Source organism: Loxodonta africana, chromosome 18, assembly GCF_030014295.1.
Source record: "Loxodonta africana isolate mLoxAfr1 chromosome 18, mLoxAfr1.hap2, whole genome shotgun sequence".
In the NCBI taxonomy this organism is placed as follows: Eukaryota; Metazoa; Chordata; class Mammalia; order Proboscidea; family Elephantidae; genus Loxodonta; species Loxodonta africana.
This window is the reverse complement of record NC_087359.1, coordinates 68,201,425-68,222,347: the sequence shown is the minus strand read 5'-3', so window position 1 is coordinate 68,222,347 and position 20,923 is coordinate 68,201,425. Positions and strand designations below refer to the sequence as shown.

The 20,923-nt window shown below is 44.1% G+C and overlaps 1 protein-coding gene across 1 annotated transcript; it reads right to left on the bottom strand.

Annotated features, from left to right (window-relative positions):
- Positions 1–275: 275 nt before the first annotated feature.
- LOC100653868 (NACHT, LRR and PYD domains-containing protein 1) lies at positions 276–15,478 on the bottom strand. The gene is given in 11 exon segments (XM_023556142.2): positions 276–1,124; positions 1,127–1,298; positions 5,591–5,662; positions 6,215–6,354; positions 6,357–6,410; positions 6,413–6,472; positions 10,616–10,649; positions 12,455–12,686; positions 14,347–14,546; positions 14,982–15,268; positions 15,433–15,478. Coding segments are annotated over 11 exon segments (1,416 nt in total). The 3' UTR covers positions 276–1,005.
- Positions 15,479–20,923: the final 5,445 nt, after the last annotated feature.

Genomic DNA, 20,923 nt, shown 5'->3' with positions numbered 1-20,923 from the left:
TCCTTCCACCACGTTGGGAAGGAAGCTGCTCCTAGCAGCTCAAGAGGCAGCCCTATCATATTTCAACAGCTGAAACGGGCTGGTCGCCCCTGAAAGGGACATTTAGGGGATTTTGGCTCTTGGGGGGTGCTGGACTAAGAGGCCATTAGGTTTCCCCCATTCCTGCTTGATTTTCTATTGTCTGCCTTGAAAATATCTGAATGATTGAAGTGAGAGTGTCTCTGATGTTGCCAAAGGTGGCTTCATCCACACAACCATGTGACCACCTAGTTCTTACTCGTTCATGTCGCATCCAAGCTATCATGAGAAACTTTGCCAAAGGCCTTGTGAACGTCAAACTCTGTTAATTCAAGGGCAGTTTGTAGACAACATGGTGCATGGAAAGAGCGTGGATCTTGGAGTCAGATTGACTTGAGTTTAAATTCTGGTCATACCAGCTATGATGTAGCTTGAAAAAGCCACTTCTCTGGGATATGTCTTCTTGTCAGTAAATTGTGATGATACAATGGCCTCCCTGACACACACACACACACACACACACACACTTTTATTGACTTTTCTTTTCATCTCTGAACTCCCTAGATTTGTCCTGATTTTACCAAGGCCTTCCATATCACAACTCCATCTTTTTTTTTTAATTGTGCTTTAGGTGAAAGTTTATAATTTCTCATACAAAAATTTATACACTAATTGTTTTGTGACACTGGTTGCAATCCCCATAATGTGACAACACACTCCCCCTTTCCACCCTGCATTTCCCATGTCCATTCAACCAGCTCCTGTCCCTTTCTACCCTCTCATCCTGCCTCTGGACAGGAGCTGCCCATTTAGTCTCTTGTATCTACTTGAACTAAGAAGCACACTCTTCACAAGTATTATCTTATATTTTATAGTCCAGTCTAATCTTTGTCTGAAGAGGGGGCTTCAGAAATGGTTTTAGCCCTGGGTTAACAGAGAATCCGGGGGGCCATGTCTTCGAGGGTTCTTCTAGTCTCAGTCAGGCCATTACGTCTGGTCTTTTCTCATGAATCTTAATTCTGCACCACACTTTTCTCCAGCTCTGTCAGGGACTCCCTGTACCCCATCTTTCTTGTCTCTCATTTCCAGCCTGATCCCTGACCCCAGTGGCCAGTGTAGAACTCAGAGAAGAGCTGGGATTCTCCAGGGCTCCTACAGCAGAGCTCCAGCTCCTGGAGAAAGAGGAGAGACCATGCGGGAAGCCACCATTCCTCCTGCAAGTGAGGCTTTTTCCACCCGACACCTTTTTGGCCCTCTTCAATCCCATAGGGATACTCTGATTAAGTCCTGTGCTGAAATCAATCAGAGCCTTCAGACACTGTACTTTTCATAATTTCCTACAATCCTGATGCAGAACAAGACATCCGTAAAAGTACTGCTCACACATCCTAAACCAGATTCTTCTCCGTTCCATCTTGAACCAGGTCCTTCTCCCTCTGTTTCCCCCATCTTGAACGAAAACTCTCATTCCTCCAGCCCAAAGCCTGTCTTCTCAGTGGATCCTAAACTTCACCCACTTTGAATCAACAGAAAATTTATATCCATTCTCTTTCCTAAATCACATATGTCTTAGTCATCTAGTGCTGCTATAACAGAAATACCACAAGCGGATGGCTTTAACAAAGAGAAGTTTATTCTCTCACAGTCCAGTAGGCTAGAAGTCTGAATTCATGGCGCCAGCTCCAGAGGAAGACTTTTTCTCTCTACCAGCTCTGGAGGAAAGTCCTTGTCATCAGTCTTCCCTTGGTCTGGGAGCATCTCAGTGCAGGAATCTCAGGTCCAAAGGATGCTCTGTTCCTGGTGCTGCTTTCTTGGTGGTATGAGGTTCCCATTCTCTACTTGCTTCTGGTTCCTTTTATCATGTAAGATAAAACCTGGTGCAGGCCACACCCCAGGGAAATGCCCTTTACATTGGAGTTGCCTGGTAATCCCACCCTAATCCTCTCTAACATAAAATTACAATCACAAAATGGAGGACAACCACACAGTACCGGAAATCATGGCCTAACCAAGTCGATACACACATTTTTGGGGGGTTACAATTCAACCCGTGACAACATCCAAGACAGAACGCTTGATTTCCAAATGTTTTCCAAACATGCTCCTCCTCCTTTTTCCCCATACTGGGTATAAGGCACCACCATCCACTGAGCACCCAGGTTCCAAATTTAGGCACCATTCTTAACTTCTTCCTTTCTTTACCCATATACAGCCAATCCACAAAGTCCTGTTGGCTATATCTCCAAAATATACCCCAAATTCATCAACTTTATCTACACTGTACCTCCCTAATCAAGCCACCACCAATACTTGCAACAGCCTTTCAACTTATCTCTCTGCCCCCTTATCATCCATCCATTCTCCACCCAGCAGCCAGAGGCTTCTTTATGAAAGAAAGTCAGGTCTTGCTTTAACCATGTTTCATACCCTGCAAGGCTTTCTATTGCACTTAGAGCAAAATTCAAACTCCATATCAGAGCCAACAGGACCAATAAATCTTGGGAGACATTTACCTCTTGTCTGAACCCATCTTTCTCCCCTCTTTTGCTATACTTACTAAGGCCTGCTACACTGGCCTCCTTTTTGTCGCCTGAAGGTGTCAAGTTTGCTTCCACCTCTATAATCTCCAGGTGCTTAAACCTTCTTGTCACTCAGGGCTCAGCTCAAATATCACCTCCTCAGGGAGGTTTCCCTGACCACCCCATCTAGGGTAACCCAAGTCACTCTCTTGCATGGCCTTGTTCTATTTTTTTCACAGCTCTTCGTGGTACTTGATCATTATTTTTTTTTTATTTACTGTAGGTCTCATCATACCAGGATGTAATATTCACTAGGGCAGAGATTAGCCTGTCTCGCTTACTGAAATATCCACAGTGCTGAGGACAGCACATACTTGGCACTTGATAAATATTTTTTGAATGACTGAATCATGTCTCTCATCCCTTATTAACAACTGACACAGCAGTAAAACTCCAAGATATTGATTCTTGGATTCATGTTTCCCAACTCAAAAGATATACATCACTCTCTCCTAACTAAGCTAAAAATAGTTGGCACCAAGTTGACTCTTAGTCATGGTGGCACACTGGCTGTGACCTTTCAAAAGTAGATTGTCAGGACTTTAAAGGTGCCTTTGGGTGGGCTTGAACCACCAACCTTTTGGTTTGTAGTTGAGTGCTTAATCATTTGTAGCACACAGCAACTCCATTCCTTCTGACTACTAGGCATTTATTCCATCTGGAGACCTTCAACTGAGGATTCCCAAGAATCCTGACTTTAGAGATGAACAGCTTCTGCTCAAGAAGAACAAGATTAATTTTTCTAATCCTTCAACATCCTTTCCTATCCCTTTATTCAACTATAATCTTTGCTTATTATTCTACTAATCTGATCTCCCTTGTCTCTGTCCTATTATTTCTAACTCACCTATGGTCTCCTCTAGCACTTGGGCAAGAACAAAATTCTCTTATACATTTTTCCTAGACCATAGCCAATGCTCTGAATTTAGTTACATTTAATTCAGTTTAGTTAAATTGCTGGATCTATCACCCCCTACCTGACCCTGTTGACAAAAATTTAATAGCTAGCCAAAGGTGAATCTGTGCTATAACAAATACTTCCTATTGTACCTGTGTAAATCCCCCTACCTGACCCTGTTGACAAAAATTTAATAGCTAGCCAAAGGTGAATCTGTGCTATAACAAATACTTCCTATTGTACCTGTGTAAATACTGCAGGACAAGGAGAACGGTTTGTGACTAGGGAGAAAAGAAAGCAAGCCTCCTGGCTTTCTAAAACAGACCCTCGTGGATTCTGGGAGATAATTTAGATCTCTGGTTTCGATGCCTGTGGCAAAGACTAATAGTCATTTCATTTTTGATCATTGCCTGTGTTGTAGTTGGCCGATGTATCCTGTCCTGAGTCCTAAATATTACTGCACAGCCATTGTTACATCAGATGGTTCAACAAATCATAACAGAAGGAGAAAGGAAGATTAATTCTGATTCAAATATAGACCACGTTCAATGGTCACATCTCTGATCCTAATGAGCAAAAGCTCAGTAATGGTGAAGAGCTAGATATTATGAATTGCTGTCCAGTGGCCAAACTGCATCTGCCTTGAGCAAAGGGAGTGGTGGTGGACAGGCAGGGGGAGAGTGGGAGTTGAGAAGGAAACAGAAAGCAGCTCCTGATGTCCAGGAACTGATCCGATACTCACGGCTGGACCTCAGTGTTGTTATTTTTAAGCCATGTTATTTTCCTGTTGGACATAAGCAATGTCACAGAACATCCATTTCAGACCGGGTTGCTAGGCAACCCCAAAAATACCCAACGCCAACCCCTCCTTGTTAATTGGATGGCTGCTACTTGTTTAGCAATTGCAGCTTTATCCTTGCTCTAGTCTGCCCTCTCTATAGGCTTATTGAGATTTATAATGCCAACATATTGGAAACCCTTTTGGTGTAATGGTTAAGAGGTCAGCTGCTAACCAAAAGGTCAGCAGTTCGAATCCACCAAGCGCTTCTTGGAAGCCCTATGGGGCAGTTCTCCTCTGTCCTACAGGGTCGCTATGAGTTGGGAATCAACTTGACCCAACAGGGTTTTTCACGTGCTTCTTGACAGCACCCAATCTAGAGTGAATTTCTGTTTCCTTAACTCTTCCCAACTAAGGCGCAAATCCTAGGTTCTTTCTAACACCCTCTTACTGAGTTGCCCCACGGTTCCCCATGGTGTGTGTTCAGCTTCACTGCAGTGAGTCATAGACCCAACATGTTCAACTACAGGTGTGTTCCTGGGGGTTATTGACTGGAGGGCATTGATATCTTATAAAGCAGACATTTCTCAGTCTTCCTGTTATGAATTGATTTGTGTTCCCCCAAAAGATATATTCAATTCCTAACCCCTGACACCTGTCACTTTATTTGGAAATAAGGTTATTGAAGATGTAATTAGTTAACATGAGGTCATATTGCAGTACGGTGAGCCTTAACCCAACGTGACTGGTGTTCTTATAAAAAGAGCAGAAGTGACACAGAGACAGACACTTGGGGAAGACAGCCATGTGAAGACAGAGGCAGAGACTGTGGAGTATGCTGCCACAAGCCAAGGGACGCCAAGAAGTGCCAGCCATCACCAGAAGCTAGGAGAGAGACATGGAGTTTTAAAAAGGAATTAGTACTACTAACACTCTGGTTTCAGATTCGTAGCCTCCAAAACTGTTTATGAGTACGTTTCTGCTATTTTAAGCCAACCAGTTTGTTGTATTTTGTTACAGCAGTCCTAGGAAACCAATACAGCTTCCAAATCAAACCTCATCATCCTCCCTATCCTAGATGGGATTCTCCCTAACCTCATTTCCCCACAATCTTTCAAACATTCCTGCTCACCCCAAATCCTACTCTCTTTCTGCCCAATGCCAATTCACCCCATCCCTGGGAAAACTTTAATTCCTGCCCCACACGCTATTCCCAAGCAGGATTTCTGATCCCCGTAAGGGGATGAACATCTGGGCTGCTCACCTCAGGGATCATTTCCAGGTTCTCTGAGTTGGACACAACGAGCGGGAGCCCACGTAGAGTGGGGTTGGCAGGGGTGGATTGTGTAATCCAACAGACTGGAACTTCTCTTCTTCATCATCTATGGCCTAAGGACTATATGGAGCAATGACGAAAGGGTAGGGAGGACGGGTGTCTGGCTCAGAGATTCATCTCTGTGGAGTCTGTTCTGAATAAGATGAGCTGTGCTTCAGTGTGTTTGTGAGGGCGAGGGGTGCTATAGCACCCTTGCATCTCTGATCCCCATGCAGTGCTGTACAGAAAGCCCCACACTTGGTCTCTGCCATGTCCAGGGTGGGAATACGGGCATTGCAAGAGAAGAAGAGAGAATGGGGAAAGGCTAGAGTTCTGGGCAGGGATCCCTCTCATCCTTTGGCTCCTGGAAAGAGGCTGCAAAAGGTCGTCTAGCGATAGTGATGGAGCTGCAAGTCCAACTGGGGGAGAGTTGGGGGGGGTGGAGCGAGAATAAAGGCCAGTCCACAGCTGAGCAAGGGGCAGGATCACTGGTGCTTGTCAAGTTTCACACTTATAAGAGGCCAACCCCTACTCCCAGTTGAGGGCTTATCTAGGGCACTCTCTGGCTGCATTGCTTGCTGGTCGTCAGCCCAGCCTGGCCTGGCCTTTCTCGCTGTCAGAGTCACCTTCTGAGTGGAGCAGTCACTGGGGATCAGGTAGAGGTGGAACGTGACTTCTTCACAGTGGAAGTGATGGTAACGCAACATGATGGAGGTGATGGGGATGTAGCTCTGAGCAGCACAGGGTATTCTCAGTGAAACTCCCATGGGGAAAAGTTGGGGCTTTCCAGGATTGTGGAAGATTGCTCTACTCTGGCTACCCCAGAAGCATCCCCTCCTCTTTAATGTAGGCCACTTGCAACATGGAAATGTCTGCAAGGCTCTCTGTCAAAGAATGGATTCAAGATGCATAGATTTAGTCCCCTTGTTGAGCCAGGCTCTGGCTGTGTAGCGGGCTCCAAGGCTTAGGCACAGCAGCCTTCCTGGGGGAACTCACTACAGGGAGGGGATATGCTTGAGTTTCAGGCTTTGGAGGCTGTGGGCAACACTTGTCCCTAGGGTGGGAGCATCACTACAGGGAGGGGATATGCTTGAGTTTCAGGCTTTGGAGGCTGTGGGCAACACTTGTCCCTAGGGTGGGAGCATCACAGGACCCCCTTAATCCAAGCTCAAATACAGGCCAGCCCCGTATTAAACACATGGTTACGAGTGGGCATTCAGTGATACCGGCAGGTCTGACTCCAGGCAGGTAGAGAGCAAGAATGAGGAAGGGAGCGTGGGAAAATGGAGTGGCCAACACTTGGGTACATTTGTCAAGTGCTTGGCCACCCACCATTCAAACTCTTTTTGGAAAGACCCTCCCTACACCCACTAGTGGTTGCTGGTAGGAGGCAAGCTGAGCATCCCCACTCAGGAAGCTCCTACTACCCGGAAGCTACGACACAGGTGTGTGTCTGAGACTTGACTGAATGGATGCTTCTAATCAGGACCTTGAGTCTAGAGAAAGTGAAGCAAAGATGAAAAAACAGAGATCATTTTGGTGGTGTCAGTGTCCAGTGGCCACCATGGCAGGGAGGGTCCCGTAGGGGCTGCGTTTGCAGCAGTGGCCTCCCCAGATTTTTCTTGGTGTGACCTTGGCTATGCCCTTGGCTTCTCAGCGTCCCTTGGTCACTGCTCTTTTTTAAGCCTGCTGCCTAACCTTTTGTTAAGTCTATGCAGTACATACATTTATTTTCTGGCTATATTAGCCCAAATTGGTTCCTTTGATTGTATTCAAGAACTCAGATCAGCACTGGTGGTGGGAGAGACACTGGACTAGAGGTCAGGAGTCCTGGCTCTATCCCTGCATTGCCTAGCAACTGCCTCAGTGCAGGTGGTTTCTGGCCCACAGGGACATACAGCCAGCCGGACAAGGCTCTTAGCCTGGGTGGGTACCAGTCAGAACATTGCAGAATGATCGTAATTGCAGAAAGGTTCATGGAAGCCATAACTTCAGCATCTCTTTATGAATTGCTTTTGTTCTTTGAAAAATAACATAACACAGTCTGAACAAAATAAGCAAGAATTCACCTATGACCCTACCACTCAGACAATACAACTATTACCTACTTTTTCTTTCCTATTTCGGTCTTTCTCTCCAGGAACACATCCTCACGTTTCATCACAGTACATGTAGCTTTGTCTCCTGCTTTTTCCTCATCAGTTTAAATTGTCCCGAGCATCTGTCAGACCTTTTTAGAGCCCACATATGATTTCTGCAGGTGGGTGCAGCATCCTGTAATTAACATTTCGTCTCTTATTTCAGCAGCGAGGTTGTTTTCCACTCCTCACATGACAAATAGTATCTCAACGCACGTATTTCTGCGGAGAGTTTTTCTATTTCCCTTGGGTCCTATAGGGTCGCTATGAGTCGGAATCGACTTGATGGCAATGGGTTTGGTTTGGTTCTGGTCTTGGGTTATGGCCTTAGAATCAGTAAGTACCAAAGGATGAGAAAAGTGTATCAAAGGACATGAAGATTTTTATGATTTACTCCGTTTTGCCAAATTGCTTTTCACAGAGATACTGCCATCAGCGACATTAAGTGCACTGGTGTCCCCTTGCCCTCCACCATGCTAGAACTTCCTTATTTGCCAGATGGGGGAAATAAACCCCGGGGTTGCGGGCCAGGAAGTGATTTTCCAAAGCCCACATACCCAGCAACAGCCTGGAATAGACTGGATCCCTGCGCCATAGTCCCTGATGCTCACAAAAGATCTGTGCCAAGCTAATTTTGGTTGAATTCTGGAAGGTTCTGTGCATCTCTAACTCACCTTCTTACTAGGGTGACTAACTGTCCCAGTACGCACAGGACAGAAGGGCTTCCTGGATGCAGGACCTGCAGTGCTAAAACCAGGAAAGTCCTGGAAAAACCGAGGTGAGTCGTTCATCCTACTTTTCGCTCATATAGACCTTTCCACAGACTGCAGCAGAATCACTTCCTTCAGCAGATTTGTGCTCATAGGTCGGAGAGAGAAGGGAAGCAAAAGGGAAGATCCTGGTTTGAAGGCAAAGAAGCTTGAGTGGTGACTGCGGCAAATATTATTGGCTGAAGGACCAGGCCTTTCTACCTTGTGTTCCCTTTGGATGGTCTTATTAGAAACATTCAGGACAACCCATCACAGGGAAGTGTGTTTCTGCTGCAGAGTCTAAGACCCAGGGCCTCACAACCCTTCACTAACCAACAGTTTATTAAGTATTTACAGTGTCCCAGGCCCTGTGGATGTGCAGCTGAGTCTTGTTATTCACAGTAGTTACGGTCTATAAACCCAAAAGACCAAGCCAGTTCCCGTTGAGTCCCTCTGACTCAGAGTGACCCCGTGAGTATGTCAGGGTGGAGCTATAGACTCCATAGGTTTTCAGTGGCTGATTTTTCAGTGTAGATTGCCAGGACTTTTTTCCAAGTCACCTCTGAAGGTGAATTTGAGCCTCCAAACTTTTGGTTAGTAGCCAAGTGCTTTAATTAATGGCTTGATCATCCAGGGACTCTATGGTGTATAAAGTCCCCGCCAACACTGGATTAAAAAACTCCTTGCCGTGGAGTTGATTCTGACTGAGTGACGCTATAGGACAGAGTAGAACTGCCCCACAGAGTTTCCGAGGAGTGCCTGGTGGATTTGAACTGCAGACCTTTTGGTTAGCAGCCATAGCATTTAACCACTATGTCAGGATTAGTGACAACTGAACCAGGGTCATTCAACTTCAGCTGCGCTTCGTTCATCTCTCTGCGCACACCCACGTCCTTGACTGCCCACGAAGGCTATTCGAGGCTTCTGGTGAATAAAGAGGTTCGCTAACACTCAGTCAGTGACCGATGAGGACAGGTAGTTACATGGGCGCCAAATTGCAGAGCTCATGGCCCAACAGGGAAGACTGACAGGGAGTAGAACCATGAACCAAAGCATAGCAAGTGTTGCGACAGGGGGGAGCCCATTGGCTCCCTCGTTTCCCAGCTATGTGCCTGGTGTTTGCCTCAGGTCACAGCTGCTCCCACGCCCAGGAGCCTGGGGTTCTGTCTTTTTCGGACCCTGCCCTCTGGCCTGAGGCCTGACACCACAGCCCCGACCTCCCTGCTGAGTTTGTCATCAGCACCTTCCAGGCTCAGGTGAGTGTTGAGGGGTAAACCCACATTCATGCTGGAGGAGGGACACAGGGAGCCTCACCATGTAGGGATGGGAGCCAGAGAGAGCCACATAACAGAGGGGTTAGTGATACCGGGAGTTCCTGGGTGGGGCCAACAGTTAAAACACTTGGCTGCTAACTGGAAGGTTGGCTGTTTGAGTTCACCCAGAGGCTGCTTGGAAGAAAGGCTTGGTGATCTACTTCCAGCATCGGCCACTGAAGCCTTATTGAGCACAATTCTATTCTGACACACGTGGGGTTGTCACGAGTCAGAGTCAACTCGATGGCAACTGGTTTAATGATAGCACCACCTGAGTTTGACTCCCAGGAAAAGCACTCACCAGCTATGAGATGCTAAGCAAGTTACTTAACATCTCTGTGCATCTGTCAAGGACAGCTTTGACAGCGTACTCTGTTAAATGAGTCTGTGCCTGTAGGGCGCTTGGACTACTACGGGTTACTTGTTACTATTATGGATAAAATACAGCTTGACCAAGAACCATAACTTGACTATTGTGGTTTTTTCTTGTTTCTTTCTCAGACAACTTGACCCTCTCCTCCTGGGTAACACTTGGGGTCTGGGAAGAAAAAGGTGCAGAATATCTTTTGAGGCACATTTTGCAGAATCCAAGGAGTTTCTGGACTCTTTATTGTCGTAAGGTTCAGAAGATGTTGATCCCAGAGAACCAACAGTTTCGAGGCACATGGGATACCATTGTGGTGCCCAGCAATCTAGTCTGGGTCAGCTCCGGGTGGGTGGGGAGGGGGGAAGAGAGAGGGAGGAGCTGGAAAATGAGCTCAACTAGAGTTCTCCAGGGCAGCACCTAGAGAAGGGAGTAGAACAAAAGTGAAAGTGAGCAAACTCACTTTCCAGGAGAAAGTCCATGTGGAGAGCAGGGGTCTATGTGTGCAGAGGGAGATGGGCGTGGGGGAGCGGGCGGTGAAGGGTTCAGAAGGGCAGGGCTAGCTTCATAGGTACGTGGACTATGTTGTCAGTCACACAGGGCCCTGTGCTCAGAAGGGCCCTGCATTTGAGGTTTAATTCTCTGCTGTTGCTATCTTAGGTCCCTGGGTGGCACAAATGGTTTTTACTTGTCTACTAACTTAAAGGTTGTTGATTCAAACCTACCCAGCGGTACTATGGAAGAAAGGCCTAGCAACCTGCTGCCATAAAGATTACAGCCAAGAAAACCCTATGGAGCAGTTCTACTCTGTAAACACATGGGTCCTGTGAGTTAGAATGACTTGACAGCAAAAGGGTTGATTTTCGGTTTGGTTGCCATCTTGAAATTCTTGATGATTTTTGAACAAGAAAACAAAACAAAAACCATTGCCGTCCAGTTGATTCTGACTCAGCGATCCTACAGCACAGAGTAGAACTGCCCCGTAGTGTTTCCAAAGAGCAGCTGGTGGATTTGAACTGCTGACCTTTTGGTTAACAGCTGAGCTCTTAACCACTGTGCCATCGGGGCTCCTTTTGAACAAGGGGCACCATATTTTCAGTTTGCACGGGGCCCTGCAATTGATGTAGCCAGTCTTGCAAGAGGACAAGAATGTCAAAGTGGCTAGGTCTGCTAGGTCCTGGGGTGAAGCTGAGATGCCGAATGTTCTAGGTTCTATCCAGTGGGAGAAACCCACCAAGGAAAGTTAATAACTCAATGTAGAACATTAGGGTGAAGAATCAACCAGTGTCCAGCTCCTAAATTAGACCTGCGATAGGGAGCGAGGTCATGGTTCCCAGGATGACAAACAGCTGCTGCCCAGACAGCAGGCAGCTGGGATTCCTGAAGGGGCCCTGCCTGACTCCAGGGCTTGGTTTCCTGAGCTGGGCTTGGCACTGCCAACTAATAGCAACCTCTGTGCATTTTGCCTCTCGCCCTGTGCACAGAATCTAAAGGGAATAAATCCTGTCCAGCCACAGGATGAAGTTCAGAATGAGGTCTAGGGAACACTGGGGGACATGGGCTTGGGTGGGCCTGGGTGAGGGTGGGAGTTGGTGTAGGCCTTACCCTGAGATTAGCAGGACCTGGGTTAGTATCCCAGGTCTAGACAAGGAATTCACCTCTTTGAGCCTCAATTTCCGCATTGGTACATCGGGGAAAAACAAGAGACCTAATTTGCAGGGTCATTTAGAAACTTGAGGGGTTATTAATATCTATGGAACTACCTTGCACAGTTCCTGGTGCAGACTGCTCAGTATGTGTTCACAATTGTTATTATTAGTCATGTCCCAGGAGCCCTTACAGGAAAGTGTTACCAACTTGGTAAGTTCACTCCTGTCCATACCTGGCTGGGACCCTCTACTGTGATCTTGGTCAGAGTGGTCATAGCCTTACTTTTTAAATAGACTTGTTTTTGAAACATTTCTTCAAAAGTATCAACAAATACATCGTTTGTTTCCTGCTGGGACCCTGAATGATACAATTTATGTAAAGAGCACTTAATAAATGTTAATTATTATTGTTATTGAGGAGACCACTTTCTATTTAGGGGACTTACAAGTAAGCTCAGACAAAAGTAACAGGAGGCTGGGAGACAAATGCTTCAAAAAAGATATGTCCAGAGCACTGTGCAATGAGGGAAAATCTCATCTCCATAGTCCTCTCTCAGTCTCTCAAAGGAAGTCATAACCTCCTCCCCAGGATATCCTATAGCCCCTTTTAGGACTATTACTTTCACTACCCTTCTTCCCTTATCCCCTCCTACTTGGTTATCTTGGAGGACCACAAAGTGAGGGAGGCACACAGCTGTCACAGATCCTGGCTCAGTCTTGATATCAAACAGAGGCCCTGCAACCACCCAGCTGTGCTGTGGGACAGTCCCATCCAGGAACTGGTCCCAGGCACAGAACTCGATCTCAGTGGTCCCTGACCCTCTCGCTACAAAGTGGAGACCTCTTTTGGGCCAGTGGTAGGAGCTGGCCATTTGGAAGTGAATTCTGGGAGGAACAGGAAGAGGCAGACTCTAAATTACTCTACACACACTCACTGAGCTCCTACTCAGTGCCAGACCCTGCTGTGGGCACTGTGGCTACAAGCCTAGACTTCAAAGTCAGATGGATCAGGTTTGAGTCCTGGCTCCTCTGATCTCTGACTTTGGAGCCCTGAGGAAGTTATTCAACCTTCCCAAGTCTCAGCTTCCTCACTGTAAATGGGACTAATAATAGCACCTATCTCACAGGGTTGTGGGTAATAAACCACCCACTGCATTCTAACGGCTTAACATACGCCTGGGAGTGGTCATCTTCCACTGTGATGATGGTGATGAAATAGGCAAGTGTTTTTGTTTTTAAGGGGCCTATTTTGATGGCACTGGGATTTACCAGTTGGAGCCCTGGTGGCGCAGTGGTTAAGAGTTCAGCTGCTAACCAAAAGGTCGACAGTTCAGATCAGCAGCTGCAACTTGGAAACCCCATGGGATGGTTCTACTCTATCCTAAAGGGTCCCTATGTGTCAGAATCAACTCAATAGCAACGGATTTTGTTCTTTTTTTTATTTACCAGTAATTGATAACAATCAATATGTAATATTAATGATAAATTCTTGGAGCTGAAAGCAACACTTTACAGAGATCTGAGCTGACTTTCTCAAGGCTCTCCATCTGGTAAAGGGTGGGGTCCCTGGATGTGAGCTTCTGTGAGTGTAAGTTAAGAGTTACACTATTTCCCAGCTGAGATAAAATCTGTGCCAGTGTTTCCTGAGTGATAGAAGTGTTATACAAAAGATCGTTATTATGAATATAGACATTTATTAATTTTGAGGCTGTATGCCTTTAGAGGGAAGGGCTGCCATACTCATCTTGGTGTTCCTAACCACCGTGATGGTGATTAGCACATAGTAAAAAAAAAAAGCAAAACCGTTGTGGTCGAGTTGATTCCAACTCATAGTGACCCTATAGAACAGAGTAGAACTGCCCCATAGAGTTTCCAAGGAGCAGCTGGTGGATTCAAACTACCAACCTTTTGGTCAGCAGCCAAGGGCTCCTAGCACATAGCAGACATTAGTCAGAACGACTCAACAGCAATGGGGTTGGTTTTTACTTACCAGTTATTATTAAAAGGGATTTAAATGATACTTAAGAAACATAACAAACCATATATAGTGAGTGGACCTTGTTTGAATCCTGATTAGAACAAACCAACTGCAAGTACACATTTTAGACAACTGAGCAAATCTGAATATGAACTGGGTTTTAGATGATATGAAAGACTTATCGTTAATTTTGTTAGATGTGATAATGACATTGTGGTTATGGAACAAAGTGTCTACTTTTATTTTTGAAATGCATAATGAAATAATTAAGGATAAAATCATCTAATGTCTTAGATTTAAAACATTATAACAACATCAAAAACACAGAAGGATGAATAGTTGACACCAGTTGGGCAAAGCGGTGTTGAAGGTGAGTAGTGGCTACATGGATATTCCTTGTACTCTCTGTTTTGTGTATGTTTGAAAGTTTTCCTAATAAAACTTTCTATTTTTTTGTCCATAATAAAAAGTGCAGACCCAGTAGCTCAGCCCTGCCCCTGCCTGCTGGCTTGACAAGAGGAGGGGACCCAAAGGGGAGTGCGGTGCTGACTTTGCATGGGTACTCAGTGTGGGGGTGGTGGGTGGGACAGGCTCCTCTCTATGTCAACCATCTTGGTAGCCACAGGCCCTGTGGGTCCCCAGAAGTCATCACCAGTCCCAAGAGGCTCCATGTGCAGGTCCCCTAAAGGAGTAGGAGAAGAGAGGCAGAAGGGTTCCACTTGAGCTCCTTGTGGGGAAGCTTCCCTCCAGGACAGGCAGGGCAGTGGCTAGCTCCAGGTTCTCCTGCCTGGTCTCCCCCAGACCCCTACAGCTAGAGCATGGAGGACCCCTTCCCAAGGCTATGTCTAGAGCCTCCACACCTGTTCCTGGCTGTCCACCTGATGTCTGCGGAGGCTCAGCCCCAGCTGTCCCTGACCCAGCCTCTGCCCACCTCTCCTCTCCACTGGTCCAGAAGTGTGCTCTTCCCAGCATGCCCCAGGAGGGTAGGTTGAAAGAGGAACATTACTGAAACGATGGATGGGTAAGGATGGAAAGGTGATTCCCAGGCCTTAGGATCCCGGAACGAACCTTGGGAGATTGGGCCCTGGTTCAGAGTCTGATACGTGCCATAGATGTTCTGGAGAGGAGCAGCACCAGCCCCTGAGGCTGGGAGAGAGGGAAGCCAAAATCCTGCCATGTTCTAAGAGTAAGAAGATCTCTCATGGGGAGGAGGCAGCCATCTTGTCCTGGGTGGGGAACCTGGCCCGTCCCATGTCAGAAGCAGTTGCCCAATTTCTGCTCCAATCACAATGCTTCCGGCCTGGCCTCTTCATATTACCTGATTCTGATCTCTGCTGCTTGAGCGAGGGTGTGTTATTACTTACCTCTCCCCTTTCTGGGCCTTCATTAAAGATCATCACACTTTGCTTCCTAGAAACAGAGTTGATTGTTCTCCCTGAGATCTTGGAGGGGGCTGAGTTCCTACATGACGCCCCCACCTCAAATTCAACTCATCTGAATTTAAACTCATGACCCCACCCTGGACCACTCCTGTAATCCCAGTCTCTGTGAATGGCCCGCCATCCACCCAGCCATCCATACCAGAACTGGGGTGTTATTCTAGCTGACTGATCACCTTGGTGCTGCCTCCAAGATAGCTCTCCTTCTATTCACGTCTCTGCACCTCCACAACCTCCAGCTTAGTCCTGGGCCCTGCCATCTCTGGCCCCACCCATGACAACAACCTCTTAAAGGTCTTCCTGCCTCTACTCTTGTCTCTCTCCAATCCATTTCTACCCAGAAGCTGTTCTGAATATATGACCAAGCTCATCACTGTTGCTAAAGTCCATTGCTTTTAAGGTAAAACACAAAGTTCTTTTCTTTAAAAAAATTTTTATTGTGCTTTAAGTGGAAGTTTAAAAATCAACTCAGTTTCTCATACAACAATTTATACACACCTTGCTATATACTCCTAGTTGGTGTCCCCCTAATGAGACAGCACACTCCTTCTCTCCACCTTCCATTTCCGTGTCCATTTAGCCAGCTTCCGTCCCCCTCCGCTTCTCATCTCCCCTCCAGACAGGAGCTGCCCACATAGTCTCATTTATCTACTTGATTCAAGAAGCTCACTTCTCACCAGTATCATTTTCTATCTTTTAGTCCAGTCCAAACACTGTCTGAAGAGTTGGCTTTGGGAATGATTTCTGTCTTGAGCTAACAGAAGGTCTGGGGACCATGACCTCCGGGATCCTTCTAGTCTCAGTCAGACCATTAAGTCTGGTCTTTTTATGAGAATTTGAGGTCTGCATCCCACTGCTCTCCTGCTCCTTCAGGGATTCTCTGTTGTGTTCCCTGTCATGGCAGTCAGCATTGTACCTGGGCACCATCTAGTTCTTCTGGTCTCAGGCTGATGTAGTCTCTGGTTTATGTGGTCCATTCTGACTCTTGGCTCATGCTTACCTTGTGTTTTTGATGTTCTTCATTCTCCTTTGCTCCATGTGGGTTGAGACCAATTGATGCATCTTAGATGGCCACTTGCTAGCATTTCAGAATGTTTTCTTAATAATTTTATTTTGCCAATGACCTAGATGTCCCCTGAAACCATGGCCCCCAAACCCCCGCCCCTGCTATGCTGGCCTTCGATACACTCGGTTTATTTAGGAAACTTCTTTGCTTTTGGTTTAGTCCAGTTGTGCTGACCTCTCCTGTATTGTGTGTTGTCTTTCCCTTCACTTAAATAGTTGTTGTCTATTATCTAATTAGTGAATACCCCTCTCCCTCCCTTCCTCCCCACTCTCGTAACCATCAAAGAATATTTTCTTCTCTGCTTAAACTGTTTCTTGAGTTCTTATAATAGTGGTCTTATACAATATTTGTCCTTTTGCAACTGACTAATTTCACTCAGCCTAATGCCTTCCAGATTCCTCCACGTTATGATATGTTTCATGGATTCATCAATGTTCTTTATTGATGCTTAGTATGCCACTGTGTGACTATACTATAATGTATGCATTCATTCATTGATGGGCACCTTGGTTGCTTCCATCTTTTTGCTATTATAAACAGTGTTGCAGTGAACATGGGTGTGCATATGTCTGTTCTTGTAAAGGCTTTTATTTCTCTAGGATATATTCCAAGGAGTGGGATTGCTGACTTATATGGTAGTTCTATTTTTAGCTTTTTAAGGAAGCACCAGATTGATTTCCAAAGTGGTTGTACCATTTTACATTCACACCAGCAGTGTATAAGTATTGCAGTCTCTCCACAACTTCTACAACAGTTATTATTTTGTGTTTTTTGGATTAATGCCAGCCTTGTTGGAGAGAGATGGAATCTCATTGTAGTTTTAACTTGTATTTCTCTAATGGCTAATGATTGTGAGCATTTCCTTATGTAGCTGTTAGCTACTCGAATGTCTTCTTTAGTGAAGTGCCTGTTCATATCCTTTGCTCATTTTTTAATCGGGTTATTTGTCTTTTTTGTAGTTGAGTGTTTGCAGCATCATGTAGATTTTAGAGATCAGAAACTGACCGGATATATCATAGCTAAAAACTTTTTCCCAGTCTGTAGGTAATCTTTTTACTCTCTTGGTGAAGTCTTCGGATGAGTATAGATGTTTGATTTTTAGGAGCTCCTCATTATCTAGTTTCTCTTCTGGTATTTGTGAATTGTTAGTAATATTTTGTATACTGTTTATTCCATGTATTAGGGCTCCTAGCATTGCCCCTATTTTTTCTTCCATGATCTTTATTGTTTTAGATTTTATATTTAGGTCTTTGATCCATTTTAAGTTAGTTTTTGTGCATGGTGTGAGGTATGGGTCTTGTCTCAATTTTTTGCAGATGGATATCCAGTTATGCCAGCACCATTTGTTAAAGAGACTGTCTTTTCTCCATTTAACTGACTTTGGGTCTTTGTCAAATATCAGCAGCTCATATGTGGATGGATTTATGTCTGGATTCTCAATTCTGTTCCATTGGTCTACGTATCTGTTGTTGTACCAGTACCAGGCTGTTTTGACTACTGTGGCGGTGTAATAGATTCTAAAATCAGGTAGAGTGAGGCCTCTCACTCTGTTCTTCTCGTTCCGTAATGCTTTACTTATCCGGGCCTCTTTCCTTTCCATATGAAGTTGGTGATTTGTTTCTCCATCTCATTAAAAAATGTCATTGGAATTTTGGATTGGAATTACTTTGTATCTATAGATCGCTTTTGTAGAATAGACATTTTTACAGTGTTGAGTCTTCCCATCCATGAGCAAGGTATGTTTTTCCACTTATGTAGGTTTTTCTTGGTTTCTTGCAGTAGTGTGTTGTAGTTTTCTTTGTATAGGTCTTTTATGTCTCTGGTAAGATTTATTCCCAAGTATTTTATCTTCTTGGGGGCTACTGTAAATGGTATTGATTTGGTGATTTCCTCTTTGATGTTCTTTTTGTTGGTGTAGGGGAATCCAAGCGATTTTTGTATGTTTATCTTGTATCCTGATACTCTGCTGAACTCTTCTATTAGTTTCAGTACTTTTTTTGAGGATTCTTTAGGGTTTTCTGTGCATAAGATTATGTCATCTGCAAATAGAGTTACTTTTACTTCTTCTTTGCCAATCTGGATACCCTTTATTTCTTTAGCCTAATTGCTCTTGCTAGGACTTCCAGAACAATGCTGAATAAGAGTGGTGACAATGGGCATACATGTCTGGTTCCCATTCTCAAGGGGAATGCTTTCAGACTTTCTCCATTTAGGATGATGTTGGCTGTTGGCTTTGTATAAGTGCCCTTTATTAAGTGGAGGAATTTTCATTCTATTCTTATTTTGCTGAGCGTGTTTATCATGAATGAGTGTTGGACTTTGGCAGATGCCTTTCCTGCATCAATCAATAAGATTGTGTCTTTTGTTTTATTTATGTGATGGATTACATTCATTATTTTTCTAATGTTGAACCATCCTTGCACACCTGGTATGAACCCCACTTGGTCATGCTGAATTATTTTTTTAATATGTTGTTGAATTCTATTGGCTAGAATTTTGTTGAGGATTTTTGCATCTAAGTTCATGAGGGATATAGGTCTGTAATTTTTTGTGGTGTCTTTATCTGGTTTTGGTATCAGGGCTATGCTGGCTTCAAAGAATGAGTTTGGGAGTATTCCATCCTTTTCTATGCTCTGAAATACCTTTAGTAGTAGTGTTGTTAACTCTTCTATAAAGGTATGGTAGAACTCTCCAGTGAAGCCATCCGGTCCAGGGCTTTTTTTTTTTTGTTGTTGGGAGTTTTTTAATTACCTTTTCAACTCTTCTTTTGTTATGGGTTTTTTTTAGTTGTTCTACCTCTGTTTGTGTTAGTTTAGGTAGGTAGTTTATGTTTCTAGAAATTCATCCGTTTCTTCTAGGTTTTCAAATTTCTTAGAGTACAATTTTTCGTAGTAGTCTGGTATGATTCTTTTAATTTTAGTTGCGTCTGTTGCGATATCGCCCATCTCATTTCTTATTCTGGTTATTTGCTTCCTCTTCTGTTTTTCTTTTGTCAGTTTGGCCATTGGTTTATCAATTTTGTTAATTTTTTCAAAGAACTAGCTTTTGGTCTTGTTAACTTTTTCAGTTATTTTCCTGTTCTCTATTTCATTTAATTCTGCTGTAATTTTTTTTATTTGCTTTCTTCTTGTGTCTGGGGGTTTCTTTTGTTGCTGTCTATTTGTTCATGTCGTAGGGATAATTCTTTGATTTTGGCTCTTTCTTCTTTTTGTATGTGTGCATTTATTGATATAAATTGACCTCTGAGCACTGCTTTTGCTGTGTCCCAAAGGTTCAGATAGGAAGTGTTTCCATCCTCATTGAATTCTATGAATTTCTTTAGTCCATCCTTAATGTCTTTTATAACCCAGTCTTTTTTGAGCAAGGTATTGTTCAGTTTTCAAGTGTTTGATTTCTTTCCCGTGCTTTTTCTGTTGTTGATTTCTACTTTTATGACCTTATGATCAGAGAAGATGCTTTGTCCTATTTCAATGTTTTGGATTCTGCGAAGGCTTGCTTTATGACCTAATATGTGGTCTATTCTAGAGAATGTTCCATGTGCACTAGAAAAGAAAGTATACTTGGCTGCTGTTGGATGGAGTATTCTGTATATGTCTATGAGGTCAAGTTGGTTGATTGTAGCATTTAGATCTTCTGTGTCTTTATTGAGCTGCTTTCTGGATGTCCTGTCCTTCACCGAAAGTGGTGTGTTGAAGTCTCCTACTATTATAGTAGAGCTGTCTATCTCACTTTTCAATGCTGTTAGAGTTTGTTTTATGTATCTTGAAGCCCTGTCATTGGGTGCATAAATATTTAATATGGTTATATCCTCCTGGTATAAAAAAAATACTGTCCCTTTAATCATTTTATAGTGTCCTTCCTTATCCTTTGTGGTGGATTTAACTTTAAAGTCCTTTTTGTCAGAAATTGATACAGTAAAAACTGCAAGAGCTGAAACCTGTGTAAGGTGGAGACCTGTCAGAGAAGAAAACTCAAATATTTTCCACCAACGTAGGGTGACAGAAAAGTAGTAAGACTGCACCTTGTCAAACGTGGAAAACTTGCAAGACCTGGAAAAACAAGGCAGTTCCATTGAGTTCCAGCTCTCACTGGTTTCACTGTATATTATGAAAATGAAACTGATTGTAAAGTATATTTTGTTATGTATATTTTCATCAGAATTTAAAAAAGAAAACAAAACCGTAAAATACTGTATAAGTGTGGTTCAATTTTTGCCGTAGAAATGTGCATAGAAAAAAAAAAAAACTAGAAAGATATACCTTAATTCTTAATGATGGTCATCTCTGAGTGATAGGATTCTGGTTGATATTAATTTTTATCATTTTACTTATCTATATATTCTTATTTTTCTTTGATGACTGTTGGTTGCTTTTTTGTGATTTTTTTTTAATCTGAAATTAAAAGATATAACTCAAGCATTTCTTCCTCTGTGAATCTTTCCTTTTTTGGCCCACTTGTGTGACCATTCCCTTCCTCAGACCACTGAAGTACCTAGTTCATACCTCTATTATTCTAGGCATCACATTCTATTGTAATTATTTGGGTAGGCGTCTATCTTCTCATCCAGATTTTGAGCTCTTTGAGGACAGAGATTATTATCGTATTTTATTAACCTGTTATCTTCAGGGCCTGCTATAAA